The following is a 25,005-nucleotide window of genomic DNA, read 5'->3' on the forward strand; positions in this document are numbered from 1 at the left end:
AGAGTTTATTCCACACAATGGCTTTAATTCATTATAAATGAGAAGGGAACTTTTGCATGTACGTAGCTTGACACAAATAACTACATTTTATATCCAAGATTTGATGTTCAAATGCCTGTTATCTAACAGCAAATTGTCTCAACTTTTAATAGAATTAAGAAATAATTCAAAAGAGCTTCTGTGCGATATATCTTTTCTGACTCTTGTTTATCTGAATGCATGTTTACAGCGAGCTTCCTGCAGTGAAACGCTGGAGCGACAGCCTTTTGGGGTTTTGCTTCTATTCATCTCTGGAAAATGTCGGTGATTAATGTAATGTCGCTGCTGGTGATGCATTGTTTATCTTTGTTCTCCACCTTTTGTGTACATCAGTGCTACTGACAAGATTGTGACGTGGTTAAATCCTCATGTAAATGTGGTAAGCCTCTGTGCACTGGTCCAAAGATAACTCACAGACACAGCAAATGCATTTATCACTTAATGGTATTTCAATTTCCTTTCTTGTCTTACAAGAGACCACGACCCAAACATGCCGCGTGTATGATGGCGTGTAAACAGAAGCTGAAGGGAGCTAAATTCTGCTATTGAGCCCTACGTGGACTTGGCATTGGATTCGACTTCAACGCACTCTTCAGTTTGTTTAATTTAAATGCTGAGGAGAGTCCAGGCTTGTTTTTCATGTAATCCAAGATAGTTAAGTCTCTTTGTGAATATGAGCTATTCTGAGGCAGCTCCAGTGAAATATTGTGGACTGGTTGTTTTTCTGGGACATACTCTGTCCTATACGGTCTTAAACAGATACATGTCCTCTCCAATGAGGGTTTTAATTTTTTTTTTTTAAGATTACCTTTTGGGGCATTTTGTAGGCATTTATTTCCACAGGACAGACGAAGACATGAGGGGGAATGACATGCAGCAAAGGGCCACAGGTCAACTGCATCAAGGAGTAAACCTATGTGCGTGCTCTACCAACTGAGCTAACCCGGCCACGTCCCAATGAGGTTTTGCACTGACAATACATGTTGGTTGATAAGTGAATGAGATTATTGTATGAATTCTGTTTCATATGATTATATAGTAAAGATTATTGTAAACTATACAGCAGGGAAGGGGTGTATTGTTGTAATAAAAGCCTATTCATCATCATATAATACCATCTGTGTTGGCCAGATTGTCTGGCTACTGATTTTTCAAAGCCAGCCACACCCTCTTCTGATATGAATTGATTATTTTATGGATTATCACTAACGTAAAACAAAACTACCTGTTCTGTACCTTAATTTTAAGAAAGTATATTGTGCATGTTTGGTCGCATGCCCATAATTGTATCACTAATATTTGGAATTGCATGTATTATGCACAATGCACTGATACAAAAATCTTAAGAGACATGTTTTGAATTGTATCTGTACACCTGACCACATCACTTTTAAAGGTCCAATCACAGTGATTTGTTCATCCCCTCTCTGAAATGTCCAGGAATACAGCATTTAGTTGCTTTCTCTGCAACTCAACAGTGACCATACAGTAAAACTCACATTTATCAGGAAAAACACTGTGGTTCCTTTGACAGTTGTGAATTTTAAACAAATAAAAGCACCAACTCAAACCATTAAGTAGGTCAAGAGGAAAAATATCTTCCAGTAAATAAATATACATTTCACATTTAACGCAATCCCAAAGGGTGAACATTCTCTTTGTGTGTATATTTAGAGAGATGCCACGGTAAACTGCTTTAACACATTTGCTTGAGGGCCACTGAGGAGCTATGCTGCTTTGAAATTCTGGCAGGTAACACATGATTGTCAATTTAACCTCAAACTAGAAACCAAAAGTCCATCATAGGGAGAGCCACTGTACTTTGCCTTGCCTCACTACTTTCTCCTCTGTCACATCAGTAGCAGTATTTGGTTTGACCAAGTAAATTATGTTTGCACACTGAGGGGCCTGATTTATAATGATGCACTTTGGGCAGGTCACAAGTATAAAGAGGTACTTTTTATGTGTGTGTATGCCTCATTGGCATTTTATATACATTATAGTCTTTTTATTTTGTCTATATATTCTTTTTAAATGAAAATGTATTTTGAAATGTAGTTGTGACATAGATATTAATGCCAAACAAGTATATGGACAAAAAGGGTGACAACGTACGTTATGTCACCCTTTTTGTCCCATTTGTTTACCGTAGTTCAAGCCCAGTCTTCGGTTGCTGAGTAACGCTCCCTAACTACAAACACGGATGGTAGGATAGTGTCTAGAATTTACGTCGACACTGGGTTAACGTTAACGTGGTTGTTAAAGAAACTAATAAGTGGCATATTTACCGTAACACCACATTTAACGTACGGACGTGTTGCTTTTCTAACGGTTTAACAATTTTGCATTCTTGTTGACACCTGTACAGTTTAAATGGGGTAACGACTGTCTGTCGTAATGAACTTTAGTTTCACGGTAACGTTAGCTAACATACACAACTCATTTTTAGCTTAAACGTATTAGCTAGCTATCGTTAACTTTCTCATGTCATGGACCTGGATATTCGCCAGTATCTCACCAAGGCAAAGGAACAACAAGGTTTGTAGCTACGTGTTAACGTTATTTACGTCAATTCAGGAGCAATTAACGTTAACCTACAGTTTTAACGAGTTGGGAAAGTATACCTTCGCTGTGTTTAACGTCATGTAACGTTCATTTATGTAGACTCTGAAGCTCTGCAGTCAGCCTACCAGTTAATTAAGGACATGGCAGTAGCTGGAACCAGTGGACGAACTCCTCGCATTGCCCCAGAGTTGTGCGTTGTTTGTGCGGAAGCAGCTCTGCAGGTGAGAGACTTAGCTAAGGCAGGGATGAGTCATTGTTATATGTGCCTGTTGATGTAGTCAGGGTACGTTAAGAAGGGTCGAAGCAAGGATTTTAGACATAACGTTAGCTAGGTCATCATGAGTCGCAGCCCCTGGATAAAAAGCCTCTGAATCTGTTGAGTGTGTGACTAAGGACAAGAGTACAAGAGTGCTTAAGGACATACTGTATTTCTAAGACAGTGAGTTCCTAGTATGTTGTCCTAATGTACAACATACAGCTTTTATTGAGGGGCTGGTTTCGTCTGGTCTGTTAAAAAATGACCAAACAATTATTAATTTCAATTACGCAAGTAATGCGCAACTTATAACTCTTAATACCAAAAGTGCCAATGTCATAATGGCAATGCCATTTAACTCTGAACTGCACCTGACGTTGCTATTTGCCAAATTCTACTGAATATTAGTTCAATAGAGGAATTAAATTACTACGTACCATAGTCTTATACATTTTGTCACTAGGTTCATATAGAATCATGTGTAGTGTGTCTTTTTTCGTCTCCTTTTCTATGTTTTCAGCTTGGTTGTTTGGAGATAAGCACAGCGTGTCTAAAGATGTTCTTTGAAGGGAATCCGCCGGCTAATCAATTTTTGTGTCGAGCCTACCTCTGCCAGGGCCAGCTGAAGTCTCCACCGGAAAGTGGGAGTGTGGTGAGGACAGTAAATTGGGTACATCTCTTCAAGGGGGTTGTGTGTATTTGTGTGACACACACACACACACACACACACACACACACACACTCACTTACTGTAGAGATATACTTTACTTATTCACACAAAAAAAGGAGCAGATGTCCTAGCTTTGTAAATAACTATTTTTCCACAGTGTGATTCTTAAAGGTATAGCCTAATGGCCTTTGTCTTTTTACTGTTTTGTGTATTTACAAGTTTTTCCTTGGTATTTTATCAAACTGTGGTCTTTATTGAATAGTTGGTTTGTCTGATCTTTGTATGTTTGCATGAAGTGACAAGGTCTCACTTCCCCTTTTGCATTCTTTTCTATTTCAGGAAGACTTTGAAGAGGCTGTGCTTTATTTCCTTAAAGCAATTGAAATTTCAAAGCATGAACCAAGGTATGTTACCTCTCAGAAGTGCACTTGGCTGTCAACTGTGTCAATAAATTTGACCCATTTATGCCATGTACAGTTTATCATCTTATTGTTGGGCAGTTGCCATTATAGTGCTAATGTGCACCTCGAAAGATACACAATGAAAGTGAAATATTCTCATATATTTTTTTTTTAGCTATGATAGGTTATGATGGTTCAGTCCGCTTTATACAATATATTCTGGGACATGGAGGTTTGATTTGAAAAGAACATTGTTGAATATAACATGATTGTTCATGCTTCACCCCAGACCCTTATTCACAGCTGGATGATATTCACCATGTTTTCTTCTAAATTTAACAGCTGACTGGATGTATCGACGAAAAGCATGATAAATATAGATGTAATATTATATATCGTAAAAGATAAGTTCTGTTGTTCCTTGCTCTGAAAGATGTGTTGGGGGATAGCGGTTTAGCCTTTGCGAGCAATTTGCACTGAATCTCTTCGCTAATGAACTCATAACCTGTCAATAAAAGAGCTCAGTGAGCAATTCCAATTAACACTAAAGGGCATACATATTTGATACATCCAGCCCAGACTAATGCGCAACACACTCTCTGGTGAATAAATTAGCAGCACTCAAATAGCCTGTTCACACACTTTCTTCTAAAATAGCGCCTTGAATTCATAAATTTTCCTCATTTTACGTAGAAAGCCATATGCATGATGCTCTGCTGAGGCTCATTCGACGATGGTTAATCCACACACATTTGCAATTCACAGAACCTCTCCATACAGAGTTGACACATGGTCTGAATTTAGTTGTACTAAGAGATGAAATGGCCTGCATAGGCATCATATAAATAATTCAGTGTTCTCTGTCAACATATTTTGCGTATGTGGTTTCATTTCCTACAGATACCACTTCATAGTGTTCAATGCCTCAGTGCTGTACTTCCAGTCAGTGTATCCTCTTCTGCAGCCAGGGCGATGCCGCCACCTTGTCCCCTCCCTCAGGCAGGTGGTTCAAAGTCTGGAGGAGGTGGCAGACCAGGACCACAGCTGGAGGGCTGAACTCATGATGCAAGTGACCCCGCAATGCCCTTTTAGTTCTTCTTCATGAATAAGTCCAGTCCTGATTCTGTCTAGAGATGGTCCGATACCATTTTTTGCTTCCCGATACCGATTCCGGTACCTGAACTTGCGTATCGGCCGATACAGAGTACTGATCCGATACCAGTGTGTCATATATTTGATTATGTTTTAACAACTGTATACTACTATCCCTGTATGGATGTGATATGATTTCTATCTTTGTTGTCGGTCTGGCTCAGGTTAAACTCTTTGTGAAACACAAGCGATGAACGCCCCAGAACTTTCTTTTATTCTGCAGTTTGACAGTCAGTTATAACAGAAAAAGAACATAAATAAACTACTTTAACGTAGATTTTCTTTAGGGCTTTATTACGTGGTATCGGATCGGTGCATAAACTCCAGTACTTCCCGATACCAGCATTTTAGGCAGTATCGGAGCCGATACTGGTATCGGAACAGCTCTAATTCTGTCCAGTCTCATGTTGGATTCATAGGGGATGAGACACAGGGCTAGTTAACCAGCAGTCCATGTGTGACCACAGCTTTCTGGTTTCTGCCTTAATGGAGTGGAGAATCTGTTCTAATCTAAGCTGTTCATGTCCTCCCATGACACTTCAGGCTCAAATGTTAGTTTATCTTTATTCAGGGGACATTGTGTACCATTCATACGGTGTTGTCAGTGATACAGTTAGCCAGGGTATTAATAGGATTGGGTACACTATGTCTGAAATTCACTCATTCACAGTAATAAACTGGGAACCTGGTATAGTACTGTGAATACTGGTGTAGTAAAACTCAACATCATGATCAATGTCCATATGTTCCAAATCCTAGTAATCATTGCAAAACACTGTTCTTTCACACTGAAATAGTATCAGTCTCATTTGCTCTCTGTTTCTATTCAGGCATCTTATCAAATGCCTTATGGACTCTGGGAGAATGGATGATGCTGCAAGTTTTGCCAAAGTTACAGAAGAATTCATCAAGTCACATACCCCACATCTTTACCCAAGACTCTTTACAATACTGGTAAACAACATTTCTTTGTGACTTACTAAAATGATAAAGATTAAGGACTTTTGTAGTAGCATTTATTTCGGGAGTTAACATGTCCATTGAAAACAATGTATGTCCAGAATGTACATTTTTCACTAAATAAGATAAAGAGCATTCCAAGTTTTTAATTGGTCAGAATTGGCCATTGGGGGGACACACATTAAGTGGGGGGGGTCTCGGGCTAAAAGTAGTTCAAGGTTCATTTATTGTCATTGTAGAACACAGGGTTGCACAACAAAATGCAGCTGTGGTCCCTTTATGCTACACAAGAAAAACAAAAACAGTAATGTATTCCTGCATTTTTTTATTTTTTTTATTTGCATCATTAGGAATGTAAACAGCAACAACAAAAACACTGGTGAAAGATTGAACTTGACTAAGATGATACTTGACTAACCAATACTAATTTGCATCTTTATTACATCTCCATAGATTGTGTAACCAGAATCCTGACTTTATCTCTACTTTCACCGTGACCCTAGGTGTAACCCATTGTTAACCTGAACCTATTTATAAAATGTACCCCTTGCCTATACTAGACTGGACACCAGCTGTCTGTGGACTACTTTTCATGCAGTTAATTGAGTTTAAAAAAAAATATAATAATAATAAGTAGACCTTTTAGTGAAAGATTTTGGGGTGATAAATAAAGATTATCTTCTAACTTTACTCTTCACTTCTTAGGTACAACACAAGCTGACAGAGAGGGATGTCCTCATTGAAATGAGCAGGCAGTGTACTACCTTAGCGGTCATTTACAAAATACAGGAATTTAAAAAGTAAGGACATTTTCTTTGTTATATTTATGTAAAATATATTATTTTTTGTGCTCTGAAATTGCTTTAGGATTTGTTTTGCAGAAAGCATTGTTTTTGTGCTCATGATGTCATGATGACAAAAATTGCAAATTTCATCTATCTGCAGTTAAGATGAAGAAGTTGTACTGCTGCTGGAGTTGTTCCGACAAACATTCTTAGATCGCCTTTCATTAAGAAGGCAAAACAGTATTTGAAAGAAAATTCTTTATTGCTTGCTTGATTGTTTGCTTTTGTTGGTCAAAGTTTTACCCTTCTGTTTTTTTTCATGTAAAGTATCATTTTTATATACTATATCATGTTTTCTTAAGCTGTAGGACCTAAAGTGGGATATTGATGCATTTTTGATCCTGAAGGTTGTATGCTTTCAGCTAACTAGGAAGCGCTACAAGCAAAAAAAAAAAAAAAAGTTGGTCCACTGGCGCTCAGCTTAGCTTGTGGCATCCCATAGTGATATAGAGTATTTATTAGAAGCATAACCCTTTGAGATGAATCATCTCATTTTCGAGGGGGTCCTTAAAACAATTCTACAGAAAACACAAAATACATTCACACATGCACACTACTCAAACACCGACTGATTCCCCCCCGAAATACTAAAAAAATAAAAAATACAGTAAAAAAGTAAATACACAATACGTTTGAATATATCCCAGTTGTGCTACCATTTACATTATGCACAAACACATTAAGGAGCAGAAATGTAAGAAACTAAGAAAAAAAAAAAGAAGAAGAAAAAAGTCTGTATGCCTGCCTACAGTAATGGTATAGTAACATGGCTTCTGGTGTGGCATAGTACAAACCCAGTCCCAGCCCCCACCCCCTTTCTGCAGGCATGTATTCAACATGTCAAAGCTCCTTATGGCTCTTCAGCTCAGCTATAAATGTTGGCAGTATGACTCAGTCTGACCCAGCCATCGTCAGCATCATATAGGTCATTTTGCCTAAGGTTTATGCACTGTTCGGATGCATGCATACTTTTGGATGCATAAGTGTTTGTATATTATTGTACAGACAGTTTTTTTTTGTGTGTTTTGTAGCAGTTTGGAAGAAATAAATGAGGATGAGCCAACAAAAGAGCAGCTTGAGCAGATTTTTCATCTTCTGATGGATTGTACCAAAGCATCTGCTATGCCTGTGAACTCCAGTCCTCTTCAGAGCCCAACACCCATCCAACCAGCTGATAGGTCTGTGACCCAAAGCGTCCTATGCAAATCTGCTATCCAACAAGCTTACCTTTGTTGCTCCCTGTCCTTTTCCTAAACCTCCCACTACCACATATGAATATCCCAAGGGCATGGCTCAGATTACTGTACTGAAGTGTTGTGGATTGTATAAATTATGTTTTATCTGGGATTTGCAGAGTTGCCTTCCTCCTGGAGATGGCTCTGCTGGCCTTGCAAGTGAAGCATCAGGAATTAGCTGATGACTGTTTGAAAGAGCTAAAGTCGGTGGGAGAGGCTGTGAGTGTCCAGTATTCTCTTAAAACCTCAGGCAGTAGCGTGGCTACATGCTGTAACTGTACATATTAAACTGTAGAAACATACAAATGTGTGCATGGTGTTTTGACATCCCATTTTAAGTAGGCTCTTGACAGTAGATGAGATTGATTAGCTGAGCTCATGCCTAAGAGCTAAAGAGGTTGCTGCATCTTTGATTACTTTCAGCAATGTAGAATTTATTTTATAGAAAGGTGTGCAGTCTTTTCAGAAATGTGCCACTTCTCTCTTATATACTTTGCGTCTTAGGTGAAAGTATGACATAATTAGCAACATTGCATGTGCAAGAACTTTTGGCATAAAATATGACTACTTAGTTGTAAATATGACATCCTCTCTTCCATGCATTACTCAACGCTGACTCTTGAGATGTTTTTGTCTTTTTAGAGTGTTGGCCAACGCATAATAATGGAATGTATCAACTGTGAGAATAACCTCCTGAAGAGAGAGGCGAAGATGAACGACTATTCCAAATCCAGTGTGGAGGTGCTCAACCAGTCTGAATTATGAGCTATGCGTTTCTGCCGCAGGTTATGCAGGCAGTGGACCCCAGTGGCGGCGCCAGAGATGTTCTTTTGCTGGTGCTTTGGGGTTGCTGGACGTTTCAGTGAGGGTGCTCTGAAATTTTGAGTTTCCCTTGACACAAATAGGCTAACGTTACACACACTCGCGCAGATGCCCGCCCACCTCCGCCGTGGTTTACTAACGAGAGAACGAGAGAGATTGATTTAAAGTTGCCGATACAACAGCACCATAGAACTCTGAGTAGCCCACCAAACATATTTCAAATACCAGCCAACAAGCCGGGTTCAAACAATCATTACTGCAGCTCTCATACAGTGGCTCAGAAGATTAATGCATGTATCCTCACACAGTTTTCACACTTGCATATATGGTCAAAATAACGTAGTCATATCTGTAGTGACTTAATATATCGAAATAAGCCACTGAGGGCGAACGCGTTTTCTGGGCTAAAAATAAACCGATGTCCAGTGCGCTGTATAACTTTAGATTCAGTGATCCATTTATTCACATTTCTGTAAAACACATGTTCACTGTAATGCTCTTCTACGAGACAGAGATAACAGTAAAGTTCTTGCATGGACCCCTATCAGCTGACTCACGCCTGGCTGTTCGATCCCCTGATCTAATGTCATGTACAGCAGGGTGACGTTAAGCATCCTCAGCAGCAATCACAGCCGTGGTCAGATCACCTTCCTCCGGCCGCTTTTCGTCCCGGTTGGTGACAAGTTCACCATATCATCTCACCATCTCTCAGTCTCATTTACAGATTTTGAGAAACACTCCACACCTTGACGTTTAGGGAGTAAAAAACTATCAATTGCTAGCGTTAGACTCACTTCTCTAATCCTAAGGGCTCCACATATTGAGCTCTTCTTCTTCTGTGTGAATACGTTACTGCGGAAATAAGGTCAAAAGTTCAATGTGTGCTGCACCCTTTGACCGAATACGATCACCTGTGTTTTTTAGCCTAAAAATAATCGGTTTGTTTTATTAATGTATTCATTCATTTTTCAAATACAAATTATACTATTTACACATTAACGATTTTTAATTTATTTGTAAATCGACCACAGCAATTTCTTGGGGGTGCTATGGCAATCCTAGGGGTAGCTACAGCACCCCCTAGCCCCTCCCTGGCGTCGCCTCTGGTGGACCCTTTGGCAGAGTCTTGATTAACTGTTCAATAACGTTTTCTCTAATCTCATTCTTTGTTTAAAAGCAGTAAATCCAGAAATCTTTTTTCACTTGAATTGGTGTCCCTGCCTTTAGAACTGCTAACCCATCTAGAAGCGCTTCATCAGTTATTGTTTCAGTGAAGAAGTTTAATTATCATATAATCACCCCAATATATCTTTAGGAATGTTTCGTCTCTGACAAGAAAACAAAATGTTAAAGGAAGTAGGACTATGCCATCTCATTTTGTACATATTAGTTTGTTGTGAAAACTGTCACGTTTAAAAATTGGCACCACCTATGCAATCCAATTCAATCCAAGTATACTTGCCAAATGATAGTGTTTTGCTGTCTTTGCTACAGGAGAGACTTTGAATCTGTAGTTGTTATCCCACAGGCCCGGCTGAAGGATATTGGCAAGCAGGATCAGTGGCTGCAGACTGCAGTGAGGGAGGGGGACCCTCAGGCCATGCAGACAGTGTGTGCTACCCAGTGGAGCCTCTGTCTGCCCCTCTTGCAGCACAACCTCAGGAAACGTATCAAGGCACCTCTGCTCAGGGTGGCCCAAGTACTGGAAGACATGCAAAGGTTTCCAGTTTCTTTAAATCCATCATGATACTTGGTTATGTGTGAATGTCACGGTGCTTTTCCATTTTTTTTTATTGTTGTTTGCACTTCACTGGACATATGTTTGGCTGTGCTCTGTAGCTCAGTTTATCAAAAAAAGTGGCAGACAAACAGGTTGTGTCCTAATTCTACATGCTCTCCATAGGAGCACTATTTTACAGTACACACAGTAAACAGCATGGTATCATGTGTGTGTTATATTATAGCTCAACTTATGCAACTTGTGCATTAGATGCAATAATGTATAGTTTTCATAATGTTCCTTGGTTTTTGAGTTAATGCAGAGTCTGAGTGTAATTTATAGCTTTGAGAATTTTTTGAGTATTATTATTACTGAAAGCCAACCTTTAGGTATTTTTCCTGATGACATAAGTACATGTCATTACTATCTCCCTATTTTAAATTCTGTTATGAGACCTACATATTTGTATTCATTTTGAATGTATTAGTTTACGTGTGTTAAGTGTTTGTTGGCTATTTTCACAGTATGTTGCTGGCGATGCGCTGTCAAATCCACTCAGAGCTGGCAGTTATTGAAGAGGAGGACGGGCGCCTTGAGGCTTCTTTGACTCACCTTCAGAAAGCTATGCTGCTGGATAACGGGACACAACGAGAACGTCTGTCGTCTGCTTTCCGCCTCCTGCAGCTCAGAGGGACCCTCTACCAAACGCCCACCCGGACCGAGGACAAAGCCGCTATGCTTATGCAGCAGGTTGTCAGCCCATCTGTGTCAGACAGTCTAAGACATTACAAAATGAAACAGTTCTTTAAAACTTAACAAGTCAAGACTTTTACGCATAAACATTCTTGGCTTATCAACAGCAATCATACATAGGTACAGTGAAGGAGAATAGCATCCTTTTCCCCAGAACATAGCTTTGCATGATTTTTGGGGGTTAAATTCAAATCATTCTAACAATTAACTCTCATGCAGTGTGCAGGTTCAATGAGACAAGAGTAAGTGTAATTTGTACGCCATAACATAAACATTCAGTTTTTATGTATGGCGTTGGACTTGAAGTCACAGGGGCGTGTGCCTCCTTAGGGTATTTAAGCATCAAGCAACAAGTATTTCTGATCTAACCCTTCCTTCTCTTTCTCAGGCCAGGGACCTGCAGCCCCAAGATAGGACAGACATTCATCCCATCCTGGTTGCTGTGGGTCTCCTTTTGGCCCCTGATGATTTCCAGATGGTGCTGGATGCTGACAACACCTCCAAAAGTACAGATTTCTCTTCTTTGCTTTCAGTTTTCACTAAGACCCAATATCATTTTCTTAAGGCATTTCCTTTTTGCAAGATTGTTGGGATAGCTTGAAACACACATCCATATTTACTCAGCCTTCCACCCCTTGTATCTGCACCTGGAATCACACTTTTGATTTAATTTACTGGCCTGGAAGAATATACCCGAGATACCTCTTATCTGGGTAAAAGTGCACATTTCTCCTTTATGCAAATACATTTAAGGGAGGAACAAGATAATATGATACGTATCTGACTACTCTATGGCATCAAACAATGTTTGGACAAGCACTGGTGTCTTTGTGCTCATTATACTTGAACTTAACATTCGGTCACCTGTAAAATTACTTTAGGCTTCTAATCTTTTTCTCCATTTTCTCCACCTGCTCTGTTTTAAGCTTCTGTAGAAACAACTGCTCGGTCCCACGCATCTCTCTCTCTCTCTCTCTCTCTCTCTCTCTCTCTCTCTCTCTCTCTCTCTCTCTCTCACAGCTATTTCTGCACTCAAAGTGATTTTGGTACATTGTTTTTTTGTCATTCTCTTTGAAGTTTAATTTAATGAGTCCTGTTGCATTAATGATAATAGGCTTACAGATCATGACATTTTATAAATTATTCATTTATTATTCAACAATCATTGCTCTTAGGTGTTGAACTGTTGCACAGATAAATATTTTGGAATCTTGTTAGCTCATTAATGACTATTTCAATGCAGCAAGACTACTTTATAATTTATTTTCTGAGCTCAGTGATCTCAGACAAATCCCACTGTTCTGCACCGATTTAGCACTCCTTTAAAGGCTCTGACACACTAACCCGACGGCCGACCTTCGGCAGAAAAGGCAGTCGGACTGACTGCCCCCCCCCGAGTTGGTCAAAAAAGTGCCTCGGAACACACCAAAGCGACACCGACTTGCGCGTACGTTCTGTGCGTGCTCGAGACGTAATACGTCTCCATAACGGCAGGCGGCGCTAATCTGCATTGTCGCCCAAAAATTGAAAACCGGCAGCTGATTGGACGAACGCGTCACGTGGGTCTGGCTTTCTCCGGAATTTCAAAGCCAGACTATCATGGCGGCTTCGTTCGGAATACGATCTCATATTTTACGAAAATAGTTCACCGAAACGTGTTTCTGAAAACGTTTTAATAGGCCGTGCAGTTGCTGAATCTGTCTTCATTTCAGATCGACAAAGGTCAGTTTAAAAGATTTTCATCAGATTTTGAGAGTCACGCTCATCCCGCTCGTCATTTCCGGGTTAGAACTCCACCAATCAAATTGGTCATTGAGTCCGACTGCCCGCCCTCCGATTCAACAAGTCAAATCGGCCCAAATGAAGGCCGACGGCTCCTCCGACTGACGACGGCACGGGCATGGTGTGTCAGAGCCTTTACTTGCAAAATGCACCTGCAGTCCTCTGTGCTAATTGGGTAATGGGCTGCTGTCTCAGTAAAGCAGGTACTGATTTATACGCATTTTGAATGCAAATTGAATGAACGCCATAGAGCAAAATTGATGTGCACTGTCGTGTTTGCAAATGTGTCCATTGTTCTTCAAGTCTGGTCAGAAGGTCTGTCAGTGGCAGTGGTAAACTTTGTTGCTAGGTTTTGTAAAATGTCTGAGAATCAGTATGTCTTCCAGTGGAGCTCACTGCAAAGCCATATCAACTGTGTGCAGTGGATTATGCAGCAGAGGGGCCTGAACTCTGGGAGGGCCTTTGATCTCAGACTTATTCCAGGCTCCTTGGTCCACAGCATCAAATGAACATTCAGCAGTCTTAATAACCCAGGAAAGAACTCACAAAGGTTCGGTCCGTAGGGGCACCTCTTGTTTTTTAAACCTCAAGCCTCCCCAGATGATGACACTTAACCATTGTGTTTGGAGCTTCAAAGCCAGCACACCAAGTATCCCTTGAGAGGAGGTTTAATTAATTGTAGCATGTATTACTGACACAATTTTGTATTGTTCCTCAGATGCTCATCAACGAGAGGTGTGTGTGCATGCGTGTGTATTCTTAGGGTGAGCACACAGGCACTGGAGCATTTTGCTTATTTAAAACACTTCAGTTAAAGTTCCAGACTTCTATTTATATTCATAAAAAATACCCCTGGAGACTGGTCTGAATACAAATCTGGAACATGCTTCTTTGAGTTTAGTTTTCTGTTTTTGGTCCTAATATGTCTAAATCGGATTACAGTCAGTCAGTAACATCCCTGTTTGAAAGAGTTGGTAATGTTGGAAATGGGCCATTTAATCTTGTAGTCCCTTACTGGCGTGCATTGAAATGACCTAATAATCATTTTGTAACGTCCACAAAAGGATAACATTCTCACTATGTATATTAGTGCACATTTATTACATTTTCTATGAATTATAGACAATCATTTAGGCCCAAGGGTTTGTGTAAAAGAATGACTAAAGATTTTGATATGCAAACTAGACGGAAAATTGTATTGATTAATTTTTTAGAGAAAATGCAGAAGCTTTTCCAATAGCACTAATAAAGATCAACTTATGTATTTAGTCCTCCAACATTTGTCTAGTTCCTGTAGGCAGTCTTGGATCTGGACCAGTGTCTCAGCTCTCTGCTAAGGCTCAGCATCACTCTACATGTATACAGAAGGTGGATGGACACCTGACCAGACAAGGAGATGACACAGACCACACAGAGAGGTGTGTGTGTGTTTGTACATTAACATGTATTATTTGTGATTATACATGTATGTAACTTGTAACTTGTCTTCTTGCCAGTGTAAAGTTCTCTTAGTAATTATGTTTTGGTTGTCAGGCTTCCAGAAACCCAGTTGGAAAGTTGCCTATAAAATCATGCTTTTTTGTGTTGTTGGATTTATTACAACTTTTGACTGCCCCCCCCCCCCAAGTTGGTCAAAAAAGTGCCTCGGAACACACCAAAGCGACGCCGACTTGAGCGTACGTTCTGCGCGTGCTCGAGACGTAATACGTCTCCATAACAGCAGGCGCCGCTAATCTGTATTATCGCCCAAAAAATGAAAACCGGCAGCTGATTGGACGAACGTTGTTGGATTTGTTACTCCTTGCTGTTACTGAACATTATACACTAATGGATGTTTGATCTGTTGGTCCTCTCTACAGTTAAAGTTATTGTGTGACTATAGGAGTCAACAACCTTCTCCTAAATATCCTTATTCATAGTGCATAGTTGAGTCCCCCCCTGATACCAATATCATTTCAGTAAAAAGTGTGTGTCATCAGAAATTGCAGGCTTATTGGTCAGCAGTGAGCAGAGACTTGAAGATTCCTCAAAGGAAACTGTTATTTTTCATAGCCCTGCAAACAAACAACCTTAGATCATATACGGTGTGCTGCTGTGCCCTGGCCCTGACCTGTGTTCTTTATGTCTTGGCTGCTCCAGATTGATTTTGTGGGCAACACTGGTGAAGACAGCCAGGAAACTGGAAGTTTGGGATGTGTGCCGAGCTGCTTGCCGATTCTGTTTGCTTTACGATGATGGGAGATGGAAGATTTCCAAGACTGACAGTAAGATAATGAATGATCCTCAGACTGATGATAAAAAACAAACAAAAAACAGAAACATTCCTCTAATATTAGAATATTGAACAGGGAGTAGTAACTCTAGTTGTATTATTCAAAATACAAGAAAGAAAGAATTTCCTTAATTGAAATAATTCACAACACAGATTTTGTCAATTAGATCCAGAATGTGGCTGCAAGGAGGAAGAAAGCTGTGCAGAATGTCTTGACAGTTGCAATGGAAGCCAAACCTGTGTGAGGGATTTGCTGCTCCTTTTAGCTGAAATCTGCTTCATCAGTGCTGAGGTGGGTGCTTGCTAACTTGTGTCAGAGATTGTTGTACTTTTCTTATGAGCTTGTCTTATTGTGTAATCCTATCAAGCCTTTAGCTCCAAGTCATTATTAAGTACATACAGAGATTACCTTGACAGCACTTTGAAGAAAATGGAGACATCCCCAGCAACTACATGACCTTGTCAAACCTGACTAGCACTGTAGCCTCTATGCTTGCTCCTCCCAGTATTTCTCTCTTCGTTCCATGACACATGGGTATTCTTTTTTGAGAATTGGGTCATAATTCATTAATTTTAAAGATGCGTACGTCTCAGCCTGATGATAAAGACAAGTTGTTGTCTTACCTGAGTTGGCCGCCACTAGAGTAAAATGCTCACCATTCGTTTCTTTGTTCTTTGATGTACTACAGTTGAGCTTTAACAGCTCTCAACAGTCATTCCCATACTGTAACGTGAGGTCTTCTCTTTTCCTTTTATTATGAAGTGATCAAATAAGGTCAACTTTAATATTATTTTTGATGTTGAGAAATGAATGTATTCTGTCTTGTTCAGGCCACTGTCCAAAAGTTGCTAACAGAGGGGGTGCAGCTTAACAGCCCTGTTGTCCCTGCAGTGGAAAGTGAGCCGTGTGTGTCTGAAGAGGATCCACACTGGGTTGTTTACAGGTAAAAAAAACTATGCTCACACATGCTAGAATCATGAAACTAGAATACTCTGTCCGTATTTTTTTTTTATGTTTCTGATTGATTATTTCCATATCACAAATGTAATACATTATTCATTCATTTCTAAGTTCACATTTGTATTAAATGCTTTTACATTGTACACGATCATATCAAACAATTTCAATTTGATGTTGTGTTTATGACTATTAATATCTATAGCAGCAATATCAGCAGCGATTTAAAGGACAAATCTGGCGCAAAATGAACCTAGGGGTTAATAACACGTGTTCTCTGGGATTTGTTTTCATGCTAATTGAATGTGACCAGTTTTATCGCAAACCGCTAATTAGCTTATAATGCTAGTCGTTGTTGCACGGGTAAAGTAAAAAGAAATCGCTATTTCTATATTACTAACAAGGCTCAAAATAGAACCACACTTTAATGGTAGCATAACGAGGGTCCCTACATGTAAACCGAAGCATTGAGAACTCTGTAAGTGTATAGAAAGTTTATTAAAAAGATAGTTTAGAAAGACAGTACCGTTCACGTATACAGGCAGGCGCCATCTTGGGAAAACAGTCTGACCAGTCGAATGACAAACGCCGTGCATCGTGAGCTGAACTGTCACTTGAAATCTCCCATGGTCCGTGGTTTCCCAATGGGTCGATAGGAATTACGTTTGTGAAATGTAATTACATGGAAATGCATGAATTATATCGGTTTATTAAAATATATTGCACGTCGTTCCAAGATGGCGCCTGCCTGTATACGTGAACGGTACTGTCTTTCTAAACTATCTCAATGCTTCGGTTTACATGTAGGGACCCTCATTTTGCTACCGTGGAAATGTGGTGCTATTTTGAGCCTTGTTAGTAGTATAGAAATAGCTTTACCCGTGCCCCGACGACTAGCGTTATAAGCTAATTAGAGGTTTACACATTCAGTTAGCATGAAAACATATCCCAGAGAACACGTGTGTTATTAACCCCTAGGTTCATTTTGCGCCAGATTTGTCCTTTAAGAATTCTTGTACATTTGGTTTTCTTTTGTTATCCAATGTTATTTTTAGATAAGTAGTTTTGACAAAATCATTACTTAATTACATTTTTTGTTTGTCTCACAAAATGTAACTTAAGTTGATAAAATATTGGTAGTGTGTTGTATATCATTATATAATCCTTCACTAATGCCAATGTTAACTGGGAGTGTTGTTCATTTAACATGCTTATATTTGTGGTGAACGGCAAACTGTTATGCAAATGATTAACTTAAACGTGAACGGCTGTTAAGGGTGCTCACGCACAGCTAAATCGGAACCAAATCTTAACCACGGAGGGGGTGCTACGGGAAACGTAATTTAACTGGCGAACAGACTTAAACGTTAGCCACATCAGCACTGAATTTGAAACAACACCTCAAGTAGAAGCATCTGACCAGTCTCTTAGTTCAAAATGATGAGCTATAAACGTGACTAACTAGTTCTGTGTGAACTGAACTTGAGCTAGCTCTTGTGGGAACTTGCGAAACACTGACTAATGCCGCTATGTGCATTGTCAACTCTAGCTGTTTATAGTCTCTGTTGGTGTGGTTATAAAATGTAAGTGTATAAAGGGACAATAACTTGTACTCCAGGTACAGTGGCTCATTTAATGGGGCAGTGAGCAAACTCGTCAGAGGTGATGACAGGCAGTGATGGGAATGAAACAATCTCTTGAACTACTGTATAAAGCCATTGACTAAAAGAGGTTTTGTTTCCTTATCTCTTAAACCAAAACTGCACAACAGAACTGAAACCATTTCTACAACAATAACGTGGTTTAAACAGCCTGAATCACACCTAGTCTCAATAGCCTATTTTCTTTACTGAATTGACAAGACCTGACCTGTTCACATTAAGCAGTGGAACTAATGCACTAAGTTTACCTTCAGCACATTGTTACATAGTGCAGGCTGAGAGCTAAACAGCTCAAACTAATTGGTGTTGAATGCTTCATTAGATATAACTTACATGATGTAGTTAAAGTGCTCATTTTATGCTTTTTGGCTTTTTCCCTTTCCTTTATTGTGTTATATGTTTTTTTGTGCATGTTATAGGTTTACAAAGTGAAAAAGCCCAAAGTCCACCCCAAAGGGACTTACCATCTCCAACAGAAAACACTGTTCACAAACTGCTCCAAACAGCTCTATTGTAGTCCAGCCTTTACTTCCGTGACGGACGTTCGTCACTTTGTAACACACGTTATAATGCTCGCCTAGCTGCTAGCGTGGCACGCCCTCATACTCTGCTTCTGACTGGCTAGTAGTCCTTACCTAGGTACTGCACATGTGCGACTCCCAACAAAGATGGAACAGAAGTGAGATGTCTCACTCTGTAGCTAAAACAGAGAGCTCAACACACAGGGTGAAAAGAGGAGCTGCAGTAATGTGCAGTACAACAAAAATATGGTGTTTTTTGAAAATTAAACCATGTAAACCTATTCTGACATAACCTCTAAATACAATTATGAACCTGAAAATGAGCATGATATGAGCACTTTAATTTGGGGTTCCACTCTCCCTTGTGCATCATGCAGTAAAGCCTGTTAGCAAATGTATTTATGTACATAAAAATCCAATGCATTATAAGTTTAAACAAGCAACTTTATAAAAAGTCATCAACTTTTTCACTTTTGGTTTAATTGGTCACTAGAGACACCATGGGGCCAGGATACTGTCTTTCTCTCTCACACAAAACACACAACTTTCTCTCTCCCTTTCCCACTCTCCACTGTACTTATCTACCTCTCTCACCCAGAGACTGGATCCAGGCTCTGTCTGCCTACGCCACCTCCAACTTCTTGCGGGCAGCGGAGCTCGGAGTAGAGATCAGGGAGCCGTGGGTGGTAGCAAATGCAGCCATTTACCTGTGGAACTACAGCATTCACTTGTTGGAAGCTGGGGAGTACCAATGCCTGCTGCCCACCTTCCAAAGTCTAGTGGCGATGCTTCAAAAGACAGAGTTCACTGGGTAGGCTGGGTCTCTAAATTAGTATCAGTTTTTATTACAGTGTATATACCTGTTAGGTAGAATGGTTTTGGTGTTTGACTTGGACTTCTTGCAAAGTTTATTTCGAGCCAAGCTGCTTCACCAACAATGAATGAAAGAAAAATGTGGGTGTTCAGTTTTTTTTTTTTTTTAATAAACCGGTCTAAACCAGAATATCACGCGTTTGATAAACAACTCACAAAATGTCAACATTTCAGCAAACATGAAACGGCTGTTTTTAGACTGATGACTGTACATTTTTTAAATTACTTAGTGAGTTTTGAAAGTGTTTCATCAGCCCAGCAGTCATCAAAAACGGCTGTTCTTATTTTGGCTATAGAAAGAAGCAGTGAATATTCATAAAAACCGACCAAACTGTCCTAGGGCATACAAATAATTATGCGAATGTTGGGATTCAGTGATATTCTCATGTAATGATGTGGCCAAGGAGACAAACATTTTGCAGTCCTAATCTGTGGTAAGGGTTTTTCTTTTTATTTTAGAAAGATAGGATATTTGGCCTTCAATCCCAACTTTCAGTCCTTGTTTTTCCAGATAATGTCAGTTTGGAGCATTCTTCAATTGTATTTTCAGGAATCGTGCTTTATTTGTGCTGCTGTGTGATGCTGTGGCCCGAGGGTTGATCCAGCCTCTGTGTAGACCAGACAGCGCTGAGCTAGCCCTGCCAGGAGACAAGGACATAAACAAACCTAAGAGGGGGATGGAGAAGGCTGCTGCTGTCAGTGGGGTTCTCTCAGACCCTGTTGCCCTTCAGGATGTCCACAAGGCATCAGAGGTATGTCAGTATGTGTATGTGGGATGTGGGCCATGGGCACCTGTGTGTGTGTGTGTGTGTGTGTGTGTGTGTGTGTGGCTGTGAACTTTCTTATTAATATATTTAATAAGTACCATAGAAGTATTTGTGACGAATAGTGACTTTCGGTTTCGTTAAGTTAAAATGCCTTTTTAAACAAACCCGCCTGTTATGCAGTAGCAGGGGTGAACCACCACCTACACCAGTTCATGTCCCTATGTCCATAACGTGTGCATAAAACCTACCTATGTCAACCTATTTTTCCATAGAATTCTCTCTGACTCCATATATTTTTTATAAAATCATAACCACAGTTGGATACAAACTTCCTACGTCACAATACAGCTGCATTAAAGCTGCACACATCACTATGCATTTGCTTCAAAGTGCCCTCTCTTACCATACATTTATATTAAAACTCCCTATATCAACATTAATTTGCAAAGCAATTCATTAAGTCACCATATTTGCATAAAAGATAATCACTTAGATGGCAACTATCTGGTAAGTCACTGATTATTTCTTATCTTCTACATAATTTTGGGCAGAATTAATCCCGAAGAAGGATTGATGAGGTGGAGAAGGTTTCGAAACCTCCAATTAGTATGCAAATCATGAAAACTCAGAAACCAGTTTTTCTGGGACCTACTGTACATGAACCTCAGATAGTAAAGTAAAATAAAACATGTTTAGTTGGGAGTTTGTTGATTGGTTGTATTTTGTTGAAGCAAACATGATTGACCCTCTGTCAAATCCCTCCCAGACTGAATGTGGTGGCTTGAGCTGCTTCTTTTCACTCTCTGATCTTTCCACTGTGAAAACAAGTTCTGAAATGTCAGCTTGAAAACAGATCACAATCTCTGAAAAAAGCTGAATGGAGTGTGAGTGAGACTCTGAAAGGAGCATGGAGTTTGCCTAATCGTTGCAAGACGTGTTCAGAAACTCAAATTTTAATCTTTTGCACAGATACCGTATGTATAAAACGGTTTACACGCTGACAACTCGTTGCATGTTTTAAACGTTCAAATTTCCTTATTCAAACTACATTTCAAACCATCACAGCTTGCTTTCAACCCTCCACGTGTTCTCTCTTAAATTTATGAATTAAGAAACAGGTTTCAAACCTGTTTTAAAGAATAAATGAGAAGCTTTTTTTTCATGTTATTTCCAAGCTATCAAACTTCATGTCATCCTTGATAAAATGTGGCTAACAAGTAAACTTCTAGTACATCCATCTCTTGGAATGTACTGTATTTCAGCCCTTTTATTAGTATTAATAATACTATATTATTATTACTATGCCATAAAGGTAATGGGGTTTATCAAAGCATACAAGAATGCAAAGTCACTTTTTATATCTTGAGGCTTAGCAATCGATGCAAAAAAAGGGTTAGGGACACTAGGGGTGGAACGGTACACTGAAGGTACACTGAAGTCACGGTTCAGTTCATACCTCGGTTCAGACATCACGGTTCGGTTCAATACAATGGAGGGAAAAGCATAACAAAAATGCAGAAGGCAATTTTTTTTATTGTGCATGTCTCAGGCTGTACCACCTAGTGTCATCTAGTCTCTCCCCTGAGCTAGCTGTAACAGCTTGAAGCGTATTAAGTAAGATGTAAACAGTAAACAATAAGTAGGCTACCCCACATCATCTCCAGACTCCATCTGGAACTTAAACAAAATAAGACAATCAGCTAGTAGTGTGATATGGGAGACTAGCGCTGCTCTCATATGTGAATGCACAGAGCAGGGGTGTTAACAGAGCAGCTTCGGTTACACAGAGCAGTTGGCGAATTGTGGCGTTAGCTTCACACGCTAACTGCGGAGCTAACAGCTAAAGGCGGAGCTAACAGCTAAAGGCGCAGCTAACGGCGGAGCTAAAAGTGGAGCTAACAGCAGCGCAAACAGCGAAGCAAATGGGCCTGGAAGCCATTTGTGGTTGAGGCAAGAAGGGATACAGCTACAGTACATCCGTGTTTGGTTGTATATGGAAGGGACTAGTTTGCTTCGTGCGGTCTCACTGGACCGACTCGACATGTAGGTGGAGCTCGGGAGCTTCAGAGCTAAGGCGGGGCTACAGATTAGGTGTCCCTAAGAAACGCGTATGTAACAGTAGTTCCACATTACATTAATTAATTTACATGCAAGTTTTATTTATTTTTATACCGTGTATTCTCCGTGTAAATTCATGTACCGAACCGAGACGCCCGTACCGTTCCGGTTCCATACGAATACATGTACCGTTCCACCCCTAATAGACACAGACATTGTTTAAGTTTACACATTGCATTTGTATCTGTATTTAAAAACTATGAGGTTTTTCTGTCTGTGACAGATGTTGACATTCCTATGTTCTTTTCTCGTCCATCCTTTGACACACATTACTCCATGCATGCACACACATACATACACACACTCGTATGTAGCTTCCATGACTTAGTGTCTTTATGCCATTGAAGTCTGATGTCTCTGTTCTCTTACTGTGCTGTAGTTGCCAATTAAACCCCGTTTCCTTTCTCCTTTTCTATTCAAAGGATCCACCATGAATATCAGCTCTAAATCCAGATGAAAAGCACACTATATATATATATATATATATATATATATATATATATATATATATATATATCTCTCTCTACTCACTCATCATATCACTCATACTCTCTCTCTCTCTCTCTCTCTCTCATTCCAATACATTTCAGTCTTCAGTACAGCAGGGTCAGATACATTGTCTGACCTGAAGAAAGTGTTTTGTGTCCCTGCAGCTGATAGGCTGGCAGAGGGCCTTGGGCTAGAGAAAACCCAGGTTGTACAGAGTCTTACAGATGTGTATCATCATGTATAGTATTTGATAGATACTTTGATCCACATTAACATTTTTAATATCATTTAGGATTATGCCTAATCTTGACTATGTAAATGTCATGTTCTACTTATTGAGCTTCTCAGACTGCTAATACCATACCAAGTACTCCATCTAGTTTATAGAATGCAAGCTCATTGTTGTTTTCTACACTTCCTCCTAGCTGTGTGACTACGCCCTTTGCATATCCAACATCCCAGGGGAGACCGTCCCCATCGCAGCAAGGAAGCAGGTGGTGGCCACATGGGTGCAGATCAAGAAGCTCTTGCAACAGCAGATTGGCTCAAAGATGGACACTAACGATGAGGTACCATCCTCTGTGTCGTCTTTTTTAGATTGCTAATCCGTTTTTAGGGCATAATCAACATTGTAAAGCACTGTTTATAACATTTTAGTCCAGGATTAGGTTGCACTAGTTATTCATAAATCAATTACTATGTTTGAATATAAAGTCCTTCCCAAGCTCCATCCCATAGTAACTACTAGCTAGTGATTTACTAAATCAGGTTGCACCATTAAAACTTAAGAAATGTCTTAGCTATCAAAGATTTTAGTAATGTGTCGATTATTTTGTGAAATGTAAGATTTACATCATTATGAAAGCATTTGTCAATTTTCAGCTTAGATATGTCAACTTTATTCCATTATTACCTCTTTTACCCTTCACTCATATATTAGCAAGCTTTTGTCCATTGGTTCATTTTAGCCACACAATGGTTAAATCACTAAATAGGAACTATTTAGTATCTTTAATCTTCATGTATAAAACAACCGGTCATAATCCATTGATGTGTAAAACTCCAATTAGTAAACGCTTACTGTATGTTAGAGTTAGGCTAAGTTTGGACTTACAAACATTGGGTGCAACCGGCCCCAGTGGTCGGCAATCTTTTCTCAACAGATTACTGTCAATTAAGGGTTAGCATGTAATTTACTTTCAATGTATGCACTGATAGTTACTAGAGTTACTAGATAGTGACACTGTTATTGGAAGTTTTATCTTGCTTATAATAATGATAGAGATGTGGGCCAATTATTTGCACAGGGTCCCCTCTTTTTGTTACTCATTCACACATATGAAGTAGGGCTGCACAATTAATCGCAATTTTATCGAAATCGCAATATGGACTAGTGCAATATCCAAATCGCAGAGGGCCGCAATATTTGTTAAAGGCGAAATATGTGTCAAACCATTCTGAATGAAGTATTGTGGTGCTGCAGAGACGTCCCGGCCTACAAATCCTATCCTACTGACTACAGAAAACATCTTTGTTCGGTACAGATCCTCGCAAAAATCACACTAAAGATTTTTTCTTCTTTTTTTAAAGATTTAATATTAGTCAACGAAAATGAGAATAATGATACAAACATGATCATTCCCTTTAATATCGTGAATCATATCGCAATCGCAATATCAGTCAAAATAATCGCAATTAGATATTTTCCTCATATCATGCAGCCCTAACATGAAGCCATGTTGTGATGTAGGCAGCTTCTGGGTAAAATGTAAACTGGTCTTACCAATTCTAGTGATCCCTGGCCCTGCCTTTCGCTGCTCAGTTGTACTATGTCTGGTCTGCATGTTGATACTTTCAGCTGCACACATGCCTCTGAATGATCTGTTGTCACCCGACTGTGAGATAGATTAAGCACAGTCTTGAGATGTGAAAAAGATTTGTTTACACATGTAGGTAGATTCAAATGTTGAGATTTATGCAAACGCCATCTTCTTTAAAGAAGCTTTGAAGTCACTTTACACTTCCATGCACCACATTTTAGAAGTTTAATGTTCTACAAACTAGGATTTCTATGCAACTTGTGGGAAAAGCATACTGTGACTGTGAAAAGAACCAGAAATAGTTCAAAGTTGGGTGAATGCATTAG

General features: G+C 39.6%; 1 protein-coding gene across 1 annotated transcript in view; it reads left to right on the forward strand.

Annotated features, from left to right (window-relative positions):
- The first annotated feature begins 2,528 nt into the window (after positions 1–2,528).
- cfap46 (cilia and flagella associated protein 46) overlaps positions 2,529–25,005 on the forward strand; it is a 68,919-nt gene continuing 46,442 nt past the window's right edge. Inside the window, 20 exon segments of the mRNA XM_078273107.1 lie at positions 2,529–2,577; positions 2,704–2,825; positions 3,381–3,512; positions 3,870–3,934; positions 4,832–4,996; positions 5,914–6,037; positions 6,749–6,860; positions 7,898–8,066; positions 8,243–8,342; positions 8,766–8,864; positions 10,474–10,664; positions 11,190–11,415; positions 11,807–11,924; positions 14,489–14,618; positions 15,340–15,464; positions 15,640–15,764; positions 16,304–16,416; positions 19,211–19,423; positions 20,036–20,237; positions 23,285–23,428. Of these exon segments, the coding sequence (XP_078129233.1) occupies positions 2,529–2,577; positions 2,704–2,825; positions 3,381–3,512; positions 3,870–3,934; positions 4,832–4,996; positions 5,914–6,037; positions 6,749–6,860; positions 7,898–8,066; positions 8,243–8,342; positions 8,766–8,864; positions 10,474–10,664; positions 11,190–11,415; positions 11,807–11,924; positions 14,489–14,618; positions 15,340–15,464; positions 15,640–15,764; positions 16,304–16,416; positions 19,211–19,423; positions 20,036–20,237; positions 23,285–23,428 (2,724 nt within the window).

The sequence above is a fragment of the Sander vitreus genome, chromosome 17 (genome assembly GCF_031162955.1).
Source record: "Sander vitreus isolate 19-12246 chromosome 17, sanVit1, whole genome shotgun sequence".
Classification (NCBI taxonomy): Eukaryota; Metazoa; Chordata; class Actinopteri; order Perciformes; family Percidae; genus Sander; species Sander vitreus.